Below are 24,575 nucleotides of genomic sequence, written 5' to 3'. Positions count from 1 at the left end.
GGGTGACTAACTCAGTGACAGACTGGCCGTGGGGTAACACATCATGGTCCGTGGCTTTATCATAGGGTGACTAACTCAGTGACAGACTGGCCGTGGGGTAACACATCATGGTCCGTGGCTTTATCATAGGGTGACTAACTCAGTGACAGACTGGCCGTGGGGTAACACATCATGGTCCGTGGCTTTATCATAGGGTGACTAACTCAGTGACAGACTGGCCGTGGGGTAACACATCATATGGTCCGTGGCTTTATCATAGGGTGACTAACTCAGTGACAGACTGGCCGTGGGGTAACACATCATGGTCCGTGGCTTTATCATAGGGTGACTAACTCAGTGACAGACTGGCCCTGGGGTAACACATCATGGTCCGTGGCTTTATCATAGGGTGACTAACTCAGTGACAGACTGGCCGTGGGGAAACACATCATGGTCCGTGGCTTTATCATAGGGTGACTAACTCAGTGACAGACTGGCCGTGGGGTAACACATCATGGTCCGTGGCTTTATCATAGGGTGACTAACTCAGTGACAGACTGGCCGTGGGGTAACACATCATGGTCCGTGGCTTTATCATAGGGTGACTAACTCAGTGACAGACTGGCCGTGGGGTAACACATCATGGTCCGTGGCTTTATCATAGGGTGACTAACTCAGTGACAGACTGGCCGTGGGGTAACACATCATATGGTCCGTGGCTTTATCATAGGGTGACTAACTCAGTGACAGACTGGCCCTGGGGTAACACATCATGGTCCGTGGCTTTATCATAGGGTGACTAACTCAGTGACAGACTGGCCGTGGGGTAACACATCATATGGTCCGTGGCTTTATCATAGGGTGACTAACTCAGTGACAGACTGGCCGTGGGGTAACACATCATTGACTTATAATATATGCCCTTAATTCAAACTTAGAAAAATGTCAGCTTTTAGCAATTTTGATATTATATATTCATAATCACATAATAAATAAAAAGATCTTACTTATTGAACAGTTAAACGCTTATTAGATTGTATTTATTGTCAATATAACTGCAATCTTGGTGACTGATAAATATAATGGCGGCCGTAAAGAGCCTGTTAAAGTTATTGATACACGATTAATACAAGCTTCATTACCTCACTGACATCAGCCAGTGTCTAATCGTCAGTCTTTTTACCAAATTAAGGCTCTTTATGTTTGACTAGATAGATGTATGAAAAAAAAAAAAAAAAAAAATCCACTCCAATTTCACATGGAATCTTTTTTCTGTACATGTCGTTATGGAGCTCACTCTTTTTGAGGTTTTTAGGCCCTTATTAGGTTGATTATGGTAGCGTTCATTAGGTATATTATTTATCAGGACTTTTTTTAAGAAAAATATTTTTTTGATTTGGATAAAATAAATGAAAAAGAAACACATAAATGAGAAACAGTGTGTAAATGTTCCTTTCCTTTGCATCACTTAAAATGGTACAGTGGCTGGAGTTGTCCTATCTGAGTGTTCAGCCAGATGATCTAGTTATTATCAAAAATGTGACGGGTGTAATTTAATATCTTCAAGAAACAACTTGTAATGCATTCATTTCTTGCTTATTACAAACTTTTGAAGAAAGTGAAAGAATTTTCATTTCATACTTGAAAAAAATCCAGAAAATGAGATGAATTTATCCAAGAGACTTTGTAGCCCATTTCTATAATGCACGCTTCACTAGAAACAGACCCAGTCTTATGTAATACCAGAGAGATTTAAGGCTGAAATGGGATAATTGAAGTAGAAGGGTTTCCAACATCTGTTTCTCATAATGTCTGGGAGATAAGTGGCAGAGTGTACTTGTATGAGGCATATCATGGCTTAAAAGTGACATTAAAAATCCTTAAGAAAATATTCCACTAATGGGAGTCATTGTTTATGTTGATATTATCACATTGTTTAAAATATGAAACAATCTTCAATGGAAAATTTTCATGAATCAAAATTTATCAATTATATGACATTCAAAGATTCTTTTTTTCATTAATTTATAGATATATGTTTTTTATCTTGAGAAATTCTGCTGTAGCTTTTTCTCACTGTTTTAATCTCAATTAGAAAAATAAATAAATACTAAAAATCTTTGGAATAAAACTTGATTTTAGAAATTATAATGATTGTCAAGAAGTGTTTTTATTTCTCCATTGTCAAGAAGTGTTTTTATTTCTCCATAAGTCAACAAAAATCTGGAGAGAAATAGAATGCATGCATGTATTTGTATTTCTGGAAGGCAAGTTCACTGACCCCCAAAAAATAAGATAAGAATTGGGTTTAACTTACTCTTTTTTTTTTTTAGAAATTCACTCATATAAGAAGTGAAATTAAAAAAAAAAAAATTTGAACAAATTGTTATCAATGCACATACCTGTTAGACAATACATGAAATATGAACCGTCTAAACACAGACCCAGCGATCTGATTGACGGCCTGTGAGGTTGGGGGAGGGGGTTGCTGCGGATGCTGGAAGGCACTATTTGTTATTTTTCCTGTGAGTCTCTACTGTATCAGACAAAAGCCAAACAAGACCTGATTCTACAGTGATTCATTCCATCAACCTTCTTCATGTGTGGTCTAGCTTATCCCTGTCAATCATCAGAACCGATGCTCTGAAAATTTCAAAAAGAAAAATAAATTTAAAGTGGAAAAAACTTCTGTCATCAAATCAAATATCTGCTACTGTGGGCTTTTGGTTTGGTTTATTTTGTTTAACGTCCTATTAACAGCTAGGGTCATTTAAGGATGTGCCAGGTTTTGGAGGTAAGTCGGAGTACCCGGAGGCAAACCACCGGTCTACGGTCAGTACCTGGCAACTGCCCCACATGGGTTTCGAACTCGCAACCCAGAGGTCTGAGGGCCAGTGATAAAGTGTCAGGACACCTTAACCACTCGGCTACTGCAGCCCTTGCCCTACCGTAGGCAAGACAGATACTTAGATATATATATATTCTGTTATCAGCTTTTCTACTAAAGTATGACCAGGGAGCAATTAACCCTTGGTAACCTTGACAACATGATTGTCATTAAGAAAATCTGTTAAAATTGAAAATCTGGCTTTATGAATTTTTGTAGAAGTGGCATCAGAGAAACTTCCTTTGATATGGCTAGCCTAGTTTGTAACTTATTTCTTCTCATAATTTTTCTTTAGACTTTCCTTGACTGCAGTCAGTCGGCCCTCAGGTATCAATCGAGCCAGTGCAAAATATGCATTTAAAAACCAGTCATTTTGAGGGTTAGAATATAATTAAACACTAAAATGATGCTATTTGTGGATTGTATGTGTTGGACATTAAATTAGCAGAGAAAGTATCCTGCTTCTCCTAATGTCAGTTCTTTAAGATGTATAGGAATCACAGAAAAATAAGACAGGCGGTCATTATATCAAATCATATATATAGCTACAGGTAATTATCAGGTGATTTAACTTCCTTGCAGAAAACTACCGCGGAAAGAAATTCAGTACATATCGGAACTATACAAACCTAAGTTTGTTTGATCTTCAAAAAATATATCTTTGATGTGAACATTTTATTTTTAAGAGATTTATTGATGTTGAATGTTGAGATACAATTTTTTGGGACTGGAAGGAACTTTCTGGTTACAGCGAAGGAGACGAGGAAACCTTTCACTTATTTACCTTCCGTGAGTAGGAAATCTGATAAAAATTCATAAAAATAACAGAAATACCAAAGTGTGCTGACTGATGATTATCAACACAAGATATGGGCGAAAATATCACCAACTAAAACAGTTTGACGCTAATTAATTTTTTTGCATTTTCAGTGCATTAAAGTGTGACTTGTAAATTTGAAAATGATTAAATTGTAAATGTAAGATATTTGGCCTGCTTTACTGTTTAATCTTTGTCCTGGCAAATGTTTTTGTCGTAATGAAAGCTGAAAGAAAAATATAAAAAAAAATAAGTGGAAATATTTTACTCCCAGGAGGGAGATCGGTCCGTGATTTTTTATCAGTATTTCTGTTGAAGTCATTGCACTGTTCCTCTAGTGGTTCAATCATTCAGGCCTGAGCTAACATCACAAATTATAGATTTAGAATCCAGATTTGGACGGGCCTCTTGTGTAAAGTGGGCTGTTCCTGTGGTACCAAGAGATTAGCAAACCATTAATTTGTACTTAAGTACACCTTGGCACAGTTATCAAGACGAGAAACCTCAGCAGAAAATTGTGTAAAGACATCATGTTAAAAACCAATTCAGCGCCTTAGTAAAAACATTGTGTGAAGGAAATTTTGGCAGACAGCTCATGTGGTATCTAAGTTCCAGACAAGTCTGGTGCTATACGAAGGCAGAGGGATGATAAGGTGTTCGGTACACAAAGAAAAAATGGGAAACAATGCCCAAATGAAAGTCACAATTTAGATACCTACCCATGTGCAGTCCTCCTTCAGAGAATTCGTGGTAAATGTGGGTACACTTTTGATTAGTCACTAATTTTCTCATAATTTGGAGTAAATGCGAGATGATTGAGATTTCTTTCACAGAATTTGTGGTAAATGTGGGCACAGTTTTAATATATTCACCAAGTTTTCTCAGATTTTGTGGTAAATGTGGCCACAATTTTGATAGCTAATTATTCTCATAATTTGGATTAAAACATTTTAAATTTTCTAGCTGTGGGTATATATTTGACCAGTAATTATATACAATCTGTTACGGACAATACATGTTTTCCACATTAGGGGATTCATATATTATATATATATTGTATCTTTTAAAAATTCATATATTATATATATCTTTTAAAATATCTACGGTGGAGTTTTTTTTTTTTTTTTTTCAACTTTTGATAACAAAGTGTTGAATAAATTTCCAAGGAAGCAATATACATCTCTAGGCGTATATCTGTTTGGAATAATTTTTTAACAAGGTTAAAGCAATCTTCCTCAACTTCGAGCAGAATGTGAAACTGGGTTCCTCTCCAGGCACTTTTATCAAATATACAGATGATGTTTTGCATATGATGGGTGTGGTAGGAGTATTTTATCAGCTCTTACGGAGACGGATATTCTGTATCTGTGTGGAAATATGTCTGAAAGATCGAGGAAGGCGTTCTGTAATAATGATGAAATGACAACCGCAACACTCCACTCGACATACAGATTATGATACTCCGTTTAAGTCACTTTTTCCGTTGGATTTTCATGGGTGTACTTTTGTTTTAGCTGTGGTTGCATGCTTAATTAACATTCTGCTGATAAACATTTTAAGTTTCAAATTTGTTTAAGTCACTAATTATGAAAAATTAAAAAAAGCATTACTTAAAACGCATTAACTCTACCCCTGCGAGATGGTATTCATGACCTCATGAATATTCAGGAACGATTTATGAACTTTTAAGAATATAGGTAGATTTTGATACATGAACTTTTTATGAATAATTTACAAATTCATTAAATTCATCATGAGTCCTGTTATATGAATTATTTTGGAACTTTTATGCATTATAGCTGATATTTATTAAAATTAATCAAATATAGCTTATATTCATAAAAATTAATCAAATATAGTTAATATTCATTAAAATTCATCAAACATAGCTGATATTCATTAAAATTCACCAAAATGAATGAAATATAGTAAGACAAGCTGTATCGATCTAGCAATATGCTGAAGGATCCTGGTATAAATTCATCCTCATTTGGCCACAACACATTTTTCCTTTTTAAATAAATTTTATGCCAGAATAAAAAATATACCTATGAGTGTTTTTAGATCCTGTGTGTCATCAATTTCAAATACTTAGTCAAACTATTCAGAAAAGTAACAAAGATGGTGAAGTATTGGTGACCAAACAAATATTTGATTATAGTTCCTTGCATGAGGGGGTTTGGTGGTCCTTGGTTTCAATCTCACTAGCTAGGCCAGAATCTATAATTGCCAGTTTCCTGACCGAGTTACACAAGTGACCTTGAAAAACATTTCAAGGTCACAAATACATTATACTTTTTGATAGACTATCTGAAGCTGGTGTAGGTCACTGTTCTGTATCAGAGCAAGATAAACAATAGATGTTGGAACTCTTTGATGTTTAATCCACAGGTTACCATGACAACAGCTGTTTCACACGCCTTTTTTATAACAAGCCTGATATCTATCCTGTAACTTCTACCTTGTTAGAGAAATTCTCTCATTATAGGATATTTATTGTAGTTTTCGAAACAAAAATAATTCCATACAATCACTCCATCAAAATGTGCCCTGAATGATATAATGCTATAGCAAAATATATGTTTGTATTAAGGTAGAGAGTCCTGAGCATTCAGTTCTACCTCCAATAAAAAAGAGTTCCAATTTATATATACCAATACTGGTGTGGGGTTTCTTGGTACTTGTATGTTAATATAATACAAAATAACGACATATTATTTCCTGTTCCATGAAGTGCCTGTTCATTCAGAATTAAACTTAAACTTAAAGAGTATGTGGAACACAACTGGTTTCCCTATTATATTTATGTTCTGTCGTACGTTTCTTTCTGAAACTAACTAATATATAACATGCGTAAAAAAGGTGAGCCCAACACACAGATTCATTCAATGGTCCGATTTATTGGAGAACATTGTTTCGGCTATAAGGTAGCCGCCATCAGAACAACAATGGACCTCGTATATACACCTGTATCCATGGCTGATTCGACTGGATTGCTACATTAACTCTATCCCTTCCGGGACGTTGTGTCTCCACCCCCCAACCCCCCTTATTTACTAACATACAATGTATTAGAATATAAATGTCAGTTAATTAGTAAACAACCTGTAATTTTAAATTAACAAATAAAAGGTTAAAAGGAGTGATGTTATCAGAAAAAAAGCATGGTCACTTCATTAAGGTACATGAATATTTTAAGACTTTTAGATATACGATTTTAAAATGGAATATTCAAAACTTTTCAATACTGTGATTTCATTTATCATTAGTTTCCAATTTTCAGCTGGAGAAACCCTTTGATTACCTTAAAATGGCCGCATAAATGATGTTTAAATAAATGTTGATGTTTTTGTATTTTGTAGTCTGTAACAGGAGAGGAAGTTACTCAGGAGGAGTTAGGTGGGGCTAAAACACACACCAGTGTGTCAGGTTAGTATGTGAGGAGTTGGACGGGGCTGAAACACACACCAGTGTGTCAGGTAAGTATGTGAGGAGTTAGGTGGGGCTAAAACACACACCAGTGTGTCAGGTTAGTATGTGAGGAGTTGGGCGGGGCTAAAACACACAACAGTGTCTTAGGTAAGTATGTGAGGAGTTGGGCAGGGCTAAAACACACAACAGTGTCTTAGGTAAGTATGTGAGGAGTTGGGCAGGGCTAAAACACACAACAGTGTCTTAGGTAAGTATGTGAGGAGTTGGGCAGGGCTAAAACACACAACAGTGTCTTAGGTAAGTATGTGAGGAGTTGGGCAGGGCTAAAACACACAACAGTGTCTTAGGTAAGTATGTGAGGAGTTGGGCGGGGCTAAAACACAAACCAGTGTGTCAGGTAAGTATGTGAGGAGTTGGGCGGGGCTAAAACACACAACAGTGTCTTAGGTAAGTATGTGAGGAGTTGGGCAGGGCTGAAACACACACCAGTGTGTCAGGTAAGTATGTGAGGAGTTAGGTGGGGCTAAAACACACACCAGTGTGTCAGGTAAGTATGTGAGGAGTTGGGCGGGGCTAAAACACAAACCAGTGTGTCAGGTAAGTGTGTGAGGTGTTGGACGGGGCTAAAACACACACCAGTGTGTCAGGTAAGTGTGTGAGGTGTTGGGCGGGGCTAAAACACAAACCAGTGTGTCAGGTAAGTATGTGAGGAGTTGGGCGGGGCTAAAACACACACCAGTGTGTCAGGTAAGTGTGTGAGGAGTTGGGCGGGGCTTAAACACACACCAGTGTGTCAGGTAAGTATGTGAGGAGTTGGGCGGGGCTAAAACACACACCAGTGTGTCAGGTAAGTGTGTGAGGAGTTGGGCGGGGCTAAAACACAAACCAGTGTCACAGGTCACTGAGGAGCTAGGTGGGGCTAAAACACACACCAGTGTGTCAGGTTAGTATGTGAGGAGTTGGGCAGGGCTAAAACACACAACAGTGTCTTAGGTAAGTATGTGAGGAGTTGGGCAGGGCTAAAACACACAACAGTGTCTTAGGTAAGTATGTGAGGAGTTGGGCAGGGCTAAAACACACAACAGTGTCTTAGGTAAGTATGTGAGGAGTTGGGCAGGGCTAAAACACACAACAGTGTCTTAGGTAAGTATGTGAGGAGTTGGGCAGGGCTAAAACACACAACAGTGTCTTAGGTAAGTATGTGAGGAGTTGGGCGGGGCTAAAACACAAACCAGTGTGTCAGGTAAGTATGTGAGGAGTTGGGCAGGGCTAAAACACACAACAGTGTCTTAGGTAAGTATGTGAGGAGTTGGGCAGGGCTAAAACACACAACAGTGTCTTAGGTAAGTATGTGAGGAGTTGGGCAGGGCTAAAACACACAACAGTGTCTTAGGTAAGTATGTGAGGAGTTGGGCGGGGCTAAAACACACACCAGTGTGTCAGGTAAGTATGTGAGGAGTTGGGCGGGGCTAAAACACACACCAGTGTGTCAGGTAAGTATGTGAGGAGTTGGGCAGGGCTGAAACACACACCAGTGTGTCAGGTAAGTATGTGAGGAGTTAGGTGGGGCTAAAACACACACCAGTGTGTCAGGTAAGTATGTGAGGAGTTGGGCGGGGCTAAAACACAAACCAGTGTGTCAGGTAAGTGTGTGAGGTGTTGGACGGGGCTAAAACACACACCAGTGTGTCAGGTAAGTGTGTGAGGTGTTGGGCGGGGCTAAAACACAAACCAGTGTGTCAGGTAAGTATGTGAGGAGTTGGGCGGGGCTAAAACACACACCAGTGTGTCAGGTAAGTGTGTGAGGAGTTGGGCGGGGCTTAAACACACACCAGTGTGTCAGGTAAGTATGTGAGGAGTTGGGCGGGGCTAAAACACACACCAGTGTGTCAGGTAAGTGTGTGAGGAGTTGGGCGGGGCTAAAACACAAACCAGTGTCACAGGTCACTGAGGAGCTAGGTGGGGCTAAAACACACACCAGTGTGTCAGGTTAGTATGTGAGGAGTTGGGCAGGGCTAAAACACACAACAGTGTGTCAGGTAAGTATGTGAGGAGTTGGGCGGGGCTAAAACACACAACAGTGTCTTAGGTAAGTATGTGAGGAGTTGGGCGGGGCTAAAACACACAACAGTGTGTCAGGTAAGTATGTGAGGAGTTGGGCAGGGCTAAAACACACACCAGTGTGTCAGGTAAGTATGTGAGGAGTTGGGCAGGGCTAAAACACACAACAGTGTCTTAGGTAAGTATGTGAGGTATTCGGCGGGGCTAAAACACACACCAGTGTGTCGGGTAAGTATGTGAGGAGTTGGGCGGGGCTAAAACACAAACCAGTGTGTCAGGTAAGTATGTGAGGAGTTGGGCGGGGCTAAAACACACAACAGTGTCTTAGGTAAGTATGTGAGGAGTTGGGCGGGGCTAAAACACACACCAGTGTGTCAGGTAAGTATGTGAGGAGTTGGGCAGGGCTAAAACACACACCAGTGTGTCAGGTAAGTATGTGAGGAGTTGGGCAGGGCTAAAACACACACCAGTGTGTCAGGTAAGTGTGTGAGGAGTTGGGCAGGGCTATAACTTTTGAAGATTTGACCTTCACCTTTGCTGTAAGCTTTGAACTGCACAGTTTAGTTTTGATGATGTGACCTTGATTTTTAAATTTTGATAATGTGGCCTTGACTTTACATGTTTGTTTTGATGATTTAACCTTGCTGATAACAATAGGTTTTGACCTTTACCTTAGCAGGAATTAATGACAAACCTTGGTTTTATGAAAATATTATTAATTGATAGTATCATTTAAAAACCAGTGCCCTTGTGTCATTAAAATTAAGTTAATAATTATCTTAATTTACAGTTTGTTTGACCTTAATTAAACCCTTCTATTTTCAGGTGTCGCCCACTGTGCCTTTGAGAATGATGTCGATGCTCTGCTACAGCTGAGGGAGTTCTTTAATTATCTCCCCTTGAGTAATGCTGACCAGGCTCCGATTCGGGAATGTAATGACCCTTGGTAATACCACATTTTGACCTACATTATTGTTTTGCTTAATCTTACTACGATTTTTTATCCACTTTCTAACAAAATTGATGAAGTATTCTTATATGTAGAATATATATATAAATTTTGCCAAGTTTAAGGTCATGCTAAGTATAAGTCTACCACCATACTTTTCCACATTTCACTGCATAGTGTAGGCCAATATCTGCAGGTAAGCCAATTAACCCCTACTTTTGTCCATTTTCAGGTTAAATGTTGTAGTATTAAAGTATTCAAATCAGAGTCAGTCAGATTAAATATTCCCCCTCTCCTAGTGTAAAACAAGCCCCCTCTGGTGTAAAACTTTCGTACCATATTAAATTAATCCTCAAATATAAGCCCTCTCCCCTAGTGTAAAACTTTTGTACCATATTTATCCTCAAATAAGCCCTCTCCCTTAGTGTAAAACTTTAGTACCATATTTATCCTCAAATAAGCCCCTCCCCTAGTGTAAAACTTTTGTACCATATTTATCCTCAAATAAGCCCTCTCCCTTAGTGTACAATTTTTGTACCATCTTTATCCTCAAATAAGCCCCTCCTCTAGTGTAAAACTTTTGTACCATATTTATCCTCAAATAAGCCCCTTCTCCTAGCATAAAACTTTCATACCATATTCATCCTCAAATTAGCCCCTCCCCTTGTGTAAAACTTTTGTACCAAATTCATCCTCAAATAAGCCCAATCCCCTAGTGTAAATCTTTCATACCACATTTATCTTAAAATTAGCCACTCCCCTAGTGTAAAACTTTAGTACCATATTTATCCTCAAATTAGCCCCTCCCCTTGTGTAAAACTTTTGTACCATATTTATCCTCAAATCAGATTTTCCGGCAGTTTTAAACGTTTGTACCATCTTTATCCAAATATTACCCCTCTCTGGTAGTATAAAACTTTTGTACTGTATTTATCCTCAAATTAGCCCCTTCCCCTAATGTTAAACTTTCATACCATATTTATCTTAAAATTAGCCCCCTCTTCAGTGTAAATTTGTGTAAACATTTGTATATTTAATGTGTGGAGAGGGTGTATTTGTGAACCTCTTTTATCTTTCTGAAAAAATAAAAAGGGGTGTTTATTTGTGGATAAATTTGGTATTCTTGTTGAATATGGAAATGTACGTATTTAAATCAAGGTCAATGTGATGTTTGACATTGGTGTTAATGCCTTTCATTCAGCTTTTTTATTGACAAAAAAAACCCCAAGAATATTAAAAAAAACAATTCAGAATTAATTCTTATCCTCTCACCTATCCATCAAGTTTTGACAATGGGTATTTTTGGTACAAATTAAAATGAGTCTTTAAATTTATCTTCCCTGAAAGTGTACTTTTGATAAATGTGATTGTTTTGCTTTTTACTCTAATATCTTATCTCACTGGAGTTCCCCAATATATTTAGCTTCTCTAGATAGTTCATTTTAATATCTTAATCCTGTTTTAATAGAAGTTATTAAAAAGTTATACATTTAAATGTTTTCTGTACATTTAAATGATAGAAAACATTTCTGTCATGGTTTGGTTACCAACAGAATGACTAAAGTATCATTTTGTGTTCTGTTTACATCTGTATACATGTACATCTCTGTACAACTGCCATTGTAGGGACAAAGATGTGCCTGGGCTCGACACAGTTATCCCCCTTGAGACTACTACAGCTTATGATATCAAAGATGTGATACTCGGAGTAAGTATAATGTAACTCATCATATTTTAGCCCAACATCATGAGATGGTGGGCTAACTGTTCATTTCATCCTGTATATCCTTCCGGTCTGATCATATGTAGTATGTTACACATTGGTACAATTATTCTCTTTCTTAATGGGTTATTCTCAACACATTGGTACAATTATTCTCTTTCTTAATGGGTTATCCTCATTTTAATATGTATTAATTTCCCCTTAGTCCCAAGATGTGCATAAAAAATTGTGAGACTGATTGGAAGACATAATGGCCCAATTAAAAGCCACCATTTTGAACTGTGACAGTTGACATTTGTAACATAACATTTGTCAGAAAGTACCAAATTATGAATTGGAATAAATAAGATCAAAACAAAATCCTGTAATATCATACATGTCAACCTCTGAAACTTCCAATGAGGGGGATCTAAACAATTGCGACATTTTTGTTGCATTTAGGGGATGTTCCACCTGAGCCTGCGCAGGTGTAAATTACCTCAGGCTATTGATAAATACATTTTGATGTTAAAATTTGACAACAATGGTTAATTTTAATGAATGATAATAAAAAAATGAAAACAAATGATTGATTCTTTAAAAAATGTTTTAAGAAATTTCATAGAGAGGAACTGCATGTATTTAGTGAATTATTAATGTTAAATAGCCACTTGGAATCTTCAACCAGTATACAAAAGTAACTCAAAAATATTAAATATTTATGAATATAAATACATGTAGGCCTATATACAGATCATTTAAAATTAAAGGCAAAATCACTTATTTCTTAATATCACTTACCATATGGCATCTAGATGTGTATTTAAAAATATTTAATTCTTTTTCCTGTTAGACTTATAAAACAATATTGGGTACTTCATGATGTAAAATACTGCACAAAAACAATTTTATGTCGTTAGAATGTCGCAGTGCTAAATCTCCCACTTTGATCAATCGGGGGGGGGGGGGGGGGGGGTGACAATCCCTTGGTGGGAGCTAAATCTCCTACTTTGGCCTCTCTAGAGGGAATGTGGCAACACTGCAAATTGGTAATTCTCAAATTCATATATAGGCTCTTCCTTGGTGTCTTGTTGTGCATATTATAGAAGACTGACGGAAAAACAAAATGGCCAACAGTCATCAGCCGTTTTGAATTTGGACAGTTGAAATTTTTTTACAGCTGTTTCTCAAAAAAAATCTTTCTCCGGCCGGAGGTCCTTTGGTTTGCATACTTTATTTATGGACTAATTTTTAAAAATTTCAAATAACATGATGGTGAAAGGGTTGAATTTTAATGAAGATTTTTCCATAATGACTTTTAAGAAGTCTTCAAGAAGGATCTTTCTAAAATTTCATTTGAAGGCATCCTTTGACTTTATAGTTGTTTCCTTTCAATTTTGAGATGCTTGATCAGAAAACAAAAATGGGGAAGATGTGGTGCCTTCTATGATTTTCATTGTTGCTAGTTGTACAAATTGTACATGTTCATTGTTGATACTAAAAACTAAAACAAATTGTCAAAGTTAAAAAAAATATATATATTATGTTAGGAAGTGAATATAATCTTATAAAATCTTATAAAAAACTTTTGAAGGTTCTCGAAAATGTTTTTTCTAAAAATCATCAACAATAACATTTTGTAGCATTATATTATATTTTGTTTTGTAATTCAGATTGCAGATGATGCGCAGTTCTTTGAGATAATGCCGAATTATGCCAAGAATATTGTAGTTGGCTTTGCCAGGATGAACGGACAGACTGTCGGGATGGTTGGCAATCAGCCGAAAGTAGCTGCAGGTGAGACAATTTAACTTAATATACTCCTCTCTGTATAGTAGTGCCGCTGTTTAGAATTCTGGGTGGCGTTCATTTGTTTATAACACATCAAAAACACTGGCCCTCATGTTAGGTAGCTGGTCTTGAAAAAGCTGCATGGTAAAGACTAGTTTTTGAACTCTTAATAGTCACTTTTTACCCAGATAAACAGATGGACTGCTGTTTAAATGTCCAAATTACCTTATCCTGACATCAAGATTTTCATCCATAAAATTATCATAGTTCATGAATGTTCATGACCTTTTCCATTCGTGACAATCCATGATAAGTTCATGAATGAAATGTATACTATTACTGCAATATCAATAGTATTTGTGATGAAACCTCCAATTATGCATATTATTGTATAAAGTGTAATATTCTTGACACGGCTAATAAACAATATTTCGTATGTTTTTAGGATGTTTGGACATCAATGCGTCTGTGAAGGGAGCCAGATTTGTCCGGTTTTGTGATTCCTTCAACATCCCTGTCATTACGTTTGTGGATGTTCCAGGTTTCCTGCCAGGTAAGGGTCCCTAGGGGATACGATTCTGTGCTGGGTTTCCTTCTTTCTAATGGTCCCAAGGGGATGCGATTCTATCCTGGGTTTCCCTCTTTCTAAAGGTCCCAAGGGGATGCGATTCTGTCCTGGGTTTCCTTCTTTCTAAGGGTCCCAAAGGAATGCGATTCTATCTTGGGTTTCCTTCTTTCTAAGGGTCCCAAAGGGATGCGATTCTGTGCTGGTTTTCATTCCAGGTAGGGGCCCTAACAGGAAACAATTCTGTCCCGGGTTTCATCGCAGGTAATTGTCAGTGTTAATGTTCAGTGATATTTAGCTTTGAACAGTTTCATAAACTGAGATTTCCACTGACAACCGAATATATCTGTAAATATTAACATGGTAAGCCTTACATTTATATTGTTTGAAATAACAAAATAAAAAAAGTATCATTTTAACATATTTATCCCTATTAACAGTGCATCAGATAATTTTTGCTGATACAAGGTTGTGATATTTTTTTAAGTTTGATAGTTTGGTTAATGTTATTCATGTATATATATATTAAGGTGTGTTTTTAGCTCACCTTGACCGAATGACACCGATGAGCTTATGCTATGGTGTGGGTCCATTGTCCGTCTGCTATTTGTCGGTCCGTCAACATTTCCTTTAAAAACACTACTGGTCATAAACTTTTTGATAGATTTTAACCAAATTTGGTCAGGAACATCTTTGGGGAAGGGGAACAGATTTTGTATAAATGTTGACTCTGACCCCCCAGGGGCTGTAGGGGCGGGCCCAATAGGGCAAATAGAGGTTAGTCCTTTAAATATCTACTAGTCGTTTTGTTATAAATTGATTTGAACCAAATTTGGTCAGGAACATCTTTGGGTAAGGGGAACAGAGTTTGTATAAATATTGATCGACTCCTCAGGGGTCGGAGGGGGGCAGTTAGTCCTTTAAATTGCTACTTGTATTTTTGAAACTGTTGCGATCCCACACCATAACCTTATATAGCATTGTTCGACATCAACAAATAAAGCTATTAATTAATTGAACGTGAACTTTCAGGGATCAATCTAGGGATTTTTTACTACATATGGGTAGTTTCCCCTCAGGATTTTATTCCATTTTTCCCCTCAGACTTCTGTTAAATTTACTGAAATATTGTATTTTCCCTCATTTTTATGGCAATAATATTCCCAAATACTCAAGATTTGCTTTCCTAATTAACCATTTGCTGTTTTTACTTGGAAAATGTGCTTTTAAAGCAAAAAACTGAAACTTTGTGATGTTTAAATTTCCCCTTTTCAGAACTAATTTCCCCTATGGTCCAAAAGGGGTAGTTTCCCCTAAATTCTAGATTAATCCCTGACTTTATTTTGATGTTTAATTTGCTCAAATACAACCAGGTGAGCGATACAGGCCCTCTGGGCCTCTTGTTTATAGGGAGATCCCCTAAGTTAATGTATATTTTTGCTCTAATTTGTATAGGAATGTCCCAGGAATATGGAGGAATTTTGGGACATTGTGCTATTAAAGTTACTATATATATATATATTAAAGTGTGTTTTGTATAGCGACATCCCAAGTGTATAGAGGAATTATCCAACATGGTGCTAAGTAATTAAATATCAATATTGAACTATATTTTGCATAGGGACGTCCCAGGAATACAGACGAATTATCCGAAATGGTGCTAAGTAATTAAATATCAATATTGAACTATATTTTGCATAGGGACGTCCCAGGAGTATGGAGGAATCATTCGACATGGTGCTAAGTTGCTGTATGCTTATGCCGAGGCTACGGTCCCAAAGATAACTGTGATCACAAGAAAGGTTTGTTGTCAGCATAACATTTGATGATAATATCAATGTTAAAAACACTAATCAGTTTTCAAAATCAATCTTAACTTAAAGAACTAAATTCTCTAAGAAAATTTCAGTTCAGGAAATATATTGATAAACGTGGACCTGCTAACTCTAGTTAGTGGTGACCATTAACTGGGACCTGTTTACTCTAGTTAGTCGTGACCATTAACTGGGACCTGTTTACTCTAGTTAGTGGTGACCATTAACTGGGACCTGTTTACTCTAGTTAGTTGTGACCATTAACTAGGACCTGTTTACTCTAGTTAGTGGTGACCATTAACTTGAACATGTTTACTCTAGTTAGTGGTGACCATTAACTGGGACATGTTTACTCTAGTTAGTGGTGACCATTAACTGGGACCTACTTACTCTAGTTAGTGGTGACCATTAACTGAGACCTGCTTACTCTAGTTAGTGGTGACCATTAACTTGAACATGTTTACTCTAGTTAGTGGTGACATTAACTGTGACCTGTTTACTCTAGTTAGTGGTGACCATTAACTGTGACCTGTTTACTCTAGTTAGTGGTGACCATTAACTGGGACCTACTTACTCTAGTTAGTGGTGACCATTAACTGAGACCTGCTTACTCTAGTTAGTGGTGACCATTAACTAGGACATGTTTACTCTAGTTAGTGGTGACCATTAACTGGGACCTACTTACTCTAGTTAGTGGTGACCATTAACTGAGACCTGCTTACTCTAGTTAGTGGTGACCATTAACTAGGACCTGTTTACTCTAGTAAGTGGTGACAATTAACTAGGACCTGTTTAATCTAGTTAGTCGTGACCAATAACTGGGGCCTGATTACTCTAGTTAGTGGTGATCATTAACTGTGACCTGTTTACTCTAGTTAGTGGTGACCATTAACTAGGACCTGTTTACTCTAGTTAGTGGTGACCATTAACTTGAACATGTTTACTCTAGTTAGTGGTGACCATTAACTGGGACATGTTTACTCTAGTTAGTGGTGACCATTAACTGGGACCTACTTACTCTAGTTAGTGGTGACCATTAACTGAGACCTGCTTACTCTAGTTAGTGGTGACCATTAACTAGGACATGTTTACTCTAGTTAGTGGTGACCATTAACTGGGACCTACTTACTCTAGTTAGTGGTGACCATTAACTGAGACCTGCTTACTCTAGTTAGTGGTGACCATTAACTAGGACCTGTTTACTCTAGTTAGTGGTGACAATTAACTAGGACCTGTTTAATCTAGTTAGTCGTGGCCAATAACTGGGGCCTGATTACTCTAGTTAGTGGTGACCATTAACTGTGACCTGTTTACTCTAGTTAGTGGTGACCATTAACTGGGGCCTAGTTACTCTAGTTAGTGATGACCATTAACTGGGGCCTGGTTACTCTAGTTAGAGGTGACCATTAACTGTTGACTGTTTACTCTAGTTAGTGGTGACCATTAACTAGGACCTGTTTACTCTAGTTAGTGGTGACCATTAACTGGGACCTGTTTACTCTAGTTAGTGGTGACCATTAACTGGGGCCTGGTTACTCTAGTTAGTGGTGACAATTAACTAGGACCTGTTTAATCTAGTTAGTCGTGACCAATAACTGGGCCTGATTACTCTAGTTAGTGATGACCATTAACTGTGACCTGTTTACTCTAGTTAGTGGTGACCATTAACTAGGACCTGTTTACTCTAGTTAGTGGTGACCATTAACTAGGACCTGTTTACTCTAGTTAGTGGTGACCATTAACTGGGACATGTTTACTCTAGTTAGTGGTGACCATTAACTGGGACCTACTTACTCTAGTTAGTGGTGACCATTAACTGTGACCTGCTTACTCTAGTTAGTGGTGACCATTAACTAGGACCTGTTTACTCTAGTTAGTGGTGACCATTAACTGGGCCTGGTTACTCTAGTTAGAGGTGACCAATAACTGAGACCGTCTTACTCTAGTTAGTGGTGACCATTAACTGTGACCTGTTTACTCTAGTTAGTGGTGACCATTAACTGGGGCCTAGTTACTCTAGTTAGTGGTGACCATTAACTGTGACCTGTTTACTCTAGTTAGTGGTGACCATTAACTGTGACCTGTTACTCTAGTTAGTGGTGACCATTAACTGGGGCCTAGTTACTCTAGTTAGTGGTGACCATTAACTAGGACCTGTTTACTCTAGTTAGTGGTGACCATTAACTGGGACCTAGTTACTCTAGTTAGTGGTGACCATTAACTGTGACCTGTTTACTCTAGTTAATGGTGACCATTAACTGGGCCCGGTTACTCTAGTTAGTGGTGACCATTAACTAGGACCTGTGTACTCTAGTTAGTGGTGACCATTAACTGGGACCTGTTTACTCTAGTTAGTGGTGACCAATAACTTGGACCTGTTTACTCTAGTTAGTGGTGACCATTAACTGGGACATGTTTACTCTAGTTAGTGGTGACCATTAACTGGGGCCTAGTTACTCTAGTTAGTGATGACCATTAACTGGGGCCTGGTTACTCTAGTTAGAGGTGACCATTAACTGTGACCTGTTTACTCTAGTTAGTGGTGACCATTAACTGTGACCTGTTTACTCTAGTTAGTGGTGACTATTAACTGTGACCTGTTTACTCTAGTTAGTGGTGACCATTAACTGGGACCTACTTACTCTAGTTAGTGGTGACCATTAACTGGGATCTAGTTACTCTAGTAAGTGGTGACCATTAACTGGGGCCTGGTTACTCTAGTTAGTGGTGACCATTAACTGGGACCTGTTTTCTCTAGTTAGTGGTGACCATTAACTGGGACATGTTTACTCTAGTTAGAGATGACCATTAACTGGGACCTATTTACTCTAGTTAGAGATGACCATTAACTGGGACCTGCTTACTCTAGTTAGTGGTGACCATTAACTGGGACCTACTTACTCTAGTTAGTGGTGACCATTAACTTGGACCTGTTTACTCTAGTTAGTGGTGACCATTAACTGGGACCTGTTTTCTCTAGTTAGTGGTGACCATTAACTGGGACATGTTTACTCTAGTTAGAGATGACCATTAACTGGGACCTGCTTACTCTAGTTAGTGGTGACCATTAACTGGGACCTACTTACTCTAGTTAGTGGTGACCATTAACTAGGACCTGTTTACTCTAGTTAGTGATGACCATTATCTTGAACATGTTTACTCTAGTTAGAGATGACCATTAACTGGGACCTACTTACTCTAGTTAGTGGTGACCATTAACTGGGGCCTCCTTACTCTAGTTAGTGGTGACCAATAACTGGGGCTTTCTTACTCTAGTGAGTGGTAACCATTAACTGGGACCTTATTACCATTGATAAATAAATAAATATCACATATTGTCATGTTTATTAACCAGCCAAGAATAACAGTCTTAACAACAATTAATTTAATCAATATGTTCCTTCATAAAATACATCTTTTTAAGTTACTTGTTAAGTAACTATAAGTTACCTGTTAGATATTTATGTCAATGAATTCATTAGATAAAATTTTGTAGATATTTACATCAATGAACCCATTGGAAATTTTGTAGATATTTACATCAATGACCCCATTACAGAATTTGTAGCTAAAACGATAATCATGTCTCTGTGACAGGCCTACGGTGGAGCGTATGATGTGATGAGTTCTAAACACTTACGTGGGGACACAAATTATGCCTGGCCAACTGCCGAGGTCGCTGTCATGGGCGCCAAGGTAAGCAATAATCATAATAGATTGATGTTAACTGCCGAGGTCGCTGTCAGGTGCCAAGGTAAGCTATATTCATGATAGTTAATGTTAAGTGCCAAGGTCGCTGTCATAGGTGCCAAAGTAAGCTGTATTCATGATATTTAATGTTAAGTGCCAAGGTCGCTGTCATAGGTGCCAAGGTCGCTGTCATAGGTGCCAAGGTAAGCTATTTTTAGCTCATCAAGAACAAATGAATTTTAATGATATCCTGTATGCAGCATTATTCATGAGGAGTGTGGCTTGTCCGAGGCTGGGATGAGGAGGTCAATTAGTGGAAAGATAACAAAAATCTTAAAAACCCTTTTTCTTTAAGAATGACAGGGTTTGGTCTGCATTTGTTCCAACCATTGTGGGGAGAGGAAGGTCAAAAACGTAGGAAAATATTTCTTATAAAACTTACCTGAAACTATTTTGCCACGATTACTGAAACGTTCATGTGAGCAATGCAGGCCCTCTGGGCCTCTTGTTTTCTTGTCATTGGCGCCAAGGTTAGTTATGTTCACAATAGATTGATGCCAACTGCCGAGTTCGCTGTCATGGGTGCCATCTTCCTGTGCTATGCTCTATAAATTGCTCTTTGGGAACTGGAATCCTGGCCAGTGCGAAAAGACACTGTATTTGGACACCATGCCGTAGAAGTGTTTTATGTACGCTGAAAGGGATTACATCTCAGAAAAAAGGTTGTTATATGATCTATTGAAAACAAGGTTGTTATATAGTTGAGCTCTTAACACCCTGCAAATGTTTGAGCTTCTACCAGTAATTTTATTTTTATGTGGATAGATAATTAATTCAATGCATCCAGGAGAATTCCTATTGTGCTTGACCCTATTTTTTGTATGTAACTCTTGTTATAACATGGGAACATTTTAAGGAGGTTCTGGATATCATTCCATATCATGGATGCTGTTTTGTGGAATTTTATGAGCATCTTGTTGAGAGAAGCGGCGATATAGCATCTTTAATGTCAGATTTCACTTCTATTTCATTTCTTTCATTTCAGGGAGCAGTGTCCATCATATTCCGAGGAAAAGACCAAGAAAAAAATGAAGCAGAATATGTAGAAAAATTTGCTAACCCTTTCCCTGCTGCAGTTCGTGGTGAGTAAACCTTCCTTCCTTCCTTCCTTCCTTCCTTCCTTCCAATGCACTGTTACTATTCCTTTTCATTATCAATATGGGATACCTTGAGAAATCTTACACGACTAGCTATGTCATATGAAATTGATAAACAAGATCAGTCAGTAGATATGTCACATTTAATGTTGCTGGAATACAAACAAGTTCAATCATTTGATATGTCACAAGTCTTATATCTAGCTGGAATTCAAACGATATATAACATAGCCTAGGGTTAAGATTATATTTATCACATCAGTCATGTTGATAAGGAGTTTAGTAAAAACTTGATTTCTTCAAGCAGGAATGATGTTTTTCTCTACAGATACAGATAATGGCATCATACATTTGTATATATATATTAAAAAACTATAATGTTATTACATTCCAAGTTTGTAACCATATCACTATATACAATGTATTTACATTTTGGTGACAAAGCCACGATATAAACTAAGTAAAAAGATTTGCAGTCTATGTGAGCATAATTGCCACCCAAAACCTGACATCAATCCATGCCGCGCATGAATTATAATATTCACCCACCGGAACTACTTGTAACTGACGTAAACAATCATATGGCTCTATGAAAAAAAAACCTAGGACTACATTTTGTACGTCGTTTTTTGATGTTAATTAAAACGTGTCAAAAAGAAATTTTATACAATATTGTTACACAAATAATAAAAAGAATTGAACAGACTGTGTGTTTTTTTCGTATCATTTCAATGCACTTTTTAATTTGCCAATCTGCACGTGACAAATGAATTTTGAAAAAATAGTCTGTTCCATTTGTTAAACCACATTGACGAAGTCGCTGAATATTGGCATTTTTTTGCTAACTCAATTTTGATTTTCAAAAATAACAAAAAGATATGTCGAGAATGTAAAAATAAGCATTAAACTGTCTTTTTTGGTGTCTATGGTCGATATAGATGCCAGAGCTTTGCAAACAAACGTGTCATATTGTGCAATATGACACGTTTGTTTGAAAAGCTCTGGCATCTATATCGACCATAGACACCAAAAAAGACAGTTTAATCCTTAAATAAGTATCTATATACCATGATATTTATCTATCAACAAGCCCAGACATATATATATATGGCAACCGTAACAAAATGTTTTTTAACTGGAATTTTGTTTTTTATTTCTTTTTCAGGTTTTGTGGATGATATCATTGAACCGAGAACAACCAGGAGAAGAATTTGTCAAGATTTACAAGTATTAGCCAATAAGAAATTATCAAATCCCTGGAAAAAACATGCCAACATGCCACTATAGTCGATGTATAATATTCCTGTGTATCGTTATCATGCCAGGGACTTCAACAAACTACATCTGAGATTTCCTACACAGTGGTTAATTTACGACATAATCATCCTGCCACTGTTGCTTTCTTATAGTTCTGACGCCAGGCAGCAATCTACCTTCACTATTACAGAATAAAGTAAGAAGTGAGGATGCATAGATACTAGAAGACTGATGTATTGAGATTAAGTAATACAGTGATATTATACATTCTTCAACCTGTGTGTGCTAGTGTTTGTGAGCGAAGTTTAAATTGGTCCACTTATAATGTGGCTGTAGTATTTTGATAATTCATTCTCAAGGCTCAAAGTGGATATTTTTACCAGGTGGCCTATTTGGCTGCCAAGTCATAAAATCTAGGCGCGAATTGGAAAAGTTAGTCGCCCGGCCAAGTTGTCTTAAACTTAACAAAAAATTCTTTTAATCCTTTAGTCAGTATAACATAACATCTCTCTGTAACTTTTTCCATTGTGAACATCAATTTAGAATTGACTACAATCTTTGAAGGATTCGGAAATTTACACAAGTTTTAATGGCCGCCCAGGCGCCTTATAGGTCAACAACTGGTCGCCAGTGGTAAATTTAAGGCGCTATTGATATAGCCACTAAAATAGGCGCCACTTTGAGCCCTGCATTCTGCAAAGTTTTAAATACAGAATATCTGGGGATCATAGTTCAAACTATCTACTGGATGATAGTCAACATTATCTTGTTTTACAATCTACAAATTACCTGTTGAAATTTGCATTAGAGTTTAAAATGTACTTTTAGTATATTTGTTGATTAAATCACAAATTGGCAGTTGTGCTGTTGTCTCATAACACACTCACCATTCACTCAGACTAAAGACTTAAACAAATATATGTCATCTGCCCGATCAGGTGAGTTTTCTCTGGGTACTTTGGTTTCCTTCCACAGGAGTATCCAGAGAAAAACCACCGGCCTACGGTCAGTACCTGGCAACTGCCCCACGTAGGTTTTGAACTCGAAACCCAGAGGGCTGGGGATAAAGTGTCGGAACACCTTAACCACTCGGCCACCACGGATGACCCTGGATGGAATGAAAAGCTCACAGCAGTTTACTTTAAAATTGACAATAAAAAGACAATGAAATGACAATAAAAAATAACCTGGTTTACCTTTGAAGCCATTGTAGAGCAGCGAAAAACATTAATGGATGATAAAGATAACACATTACTAGAATAAGTCTTTATACTATTCATATCATGGATATTATTTGGCACGTACAAGTTATTGACTTTTCATTGTATGTACATTTTTAGCAGCTAACGAGTTGATAACGAGCTTGTGTTAAGAGCATGGAAGAATTTTGTTATGAATATTAGTTACATTTTTATATCTGGTAAATGGAATAATTCACTCATGTCCATGTCATATTCGACTATTTGTACGACTGTCACATTCTCTATTTAATATTACCTTTAACTTAATATACAGGAAATTGGGAATTATTTGTTAGTTCGAAAACAATTTAAGTTGCTACAAATGTATTTGACATGGTATTGAAATTGATATACATAATGTAATCAGATATCTCTGGTTTCCATGGAAACGTTTTCCTCGGTGATTTGATTCTGGTTCTCTTTGACTATTGATCTTATGTACATGTTTGTGTGATTTTTATTATGAAAACATTAAAGTTTTAGTGGGAAAGCTTTTAAAAAGGATTTTTGTGAATTTGTCCATGTTTGACCATTTTGATTTGAGTAATCATGCAATTTACATGTATCTATCATACAGAACAGGGAGTACTGGTCATATGCATCATCAGCTCCCGTCAGCCTACAGTAGTTAAGAGCGAGGTTACTAGCCATATCTCTTCTCTAAAGTAGTTAAAGAGTGGGAGGTCACTGTCCCTAGCTTTCTAAACCTTCACAGGTCAAGAATGGGATGTCACTGTAAGCCATGCCAAGCTGTCCTCAGCCTACAGTGGTAGAGAGTGAGATGTCCCTAGGTAATGGCCAGCTGTCCTCAGCCTACAGTGGTAGAGAGTGAGATGTCCCTAGGTAATGGCCAGCTGTCCTCAGCCTACAGTGGTAGAGAGTGAGATGTCCCTAGGTAATGGCCAGCTGTCCTCAGCCTACAGTGGTAGAGTGTGAGATGTCATTCGGCCATGGCAAGCTGTCCTCAGCTTACGGTTGTAGAGAGCTAGAGGTCACGATCTGTAATCAAGGACACTACAGATTCTTCAACACCAGCCTCTTATCTCGTTCTTTACTTTAAATGTAACAAAAGTAGTATATACTTCTCAACATTAGCCTCTTGCCTCGATTCTTACTGATAACGTTACAAGGACACTACAGACCCTTAAACATCAGCCACTTATCTCGATCTTTACTTATAAAGTAACAAGGACACTATAGACTCTTAAACATCAGCCTCTTACCTCGATCTTT

At 37.5% G+C, this 24,575-nt stretch overlaps 1 protein-coding gene across 1 annotated transcript in view; it reads left to right on the top strand.

Annotated features, from left to right (window-relative positions):
* LOC117341944 (propionyl-CoA carboxylase beta chain, mitochondrial-like) overlaps positions 1–23,843 on the top strand; it is a 68,652-nt gene extending 44,809 nt beyond the window's left edge. The window contains exons 9-17 of the mRNA XM_033903827.1: positions 7,046–7,112; positions 10,002–10,122; positions 11,752–11,833; positions 13,501–13,624; positions 14,064–14,171; positions 15,885–15,985; positions 19,595–19,693; positions 20,733–20,829; positions 22,010–23,843. Of these exons, the coding sequence (XP_033759718.1) occupies positions 7,046–7,112; positions 10,002–10,122; positions 11,752–11,833; positions 13,501–13,624; positions 14,064–14,171; positions 15,885–15,985; positions 19,595–19,693; positions 20,733–20,829; positions 22,010–22,131 (921 nt within the window). The 3' untranslated portion in view covers positions 22,132–23,843. The remainder of the gene's footprint in view (positions 1–7,045; positions 7,113–10,001; positions 10,123–11,751; positions 11,834–13,500; positions 13,625–14,063; positions 14,172–15,884; positions 15,986–19,594; positions 19,694–20,732; positions 20,830–22,009) is intronic.
* Positions 23,844–24,575: the final 732 nt, after the last annotated feature.

Source organism: Pecten maximus, chromosome 14 (assembly GCF_902652985.1).
Source record: "Pecten maximus chromosome 14, xPecMax1.1, whole genome shotgun sequence".
NCBI classification, from domain to species: Eukaryota; Metazoa; Mollusca; class Bivalvia; order Pectinida; family Pectinidae; genus Pecten; species Pecten maximus.
Note: the sequence above shows the minus strand (reverse complement) of the source record. Positions and strands in the feature narration are given on the sequence as shown.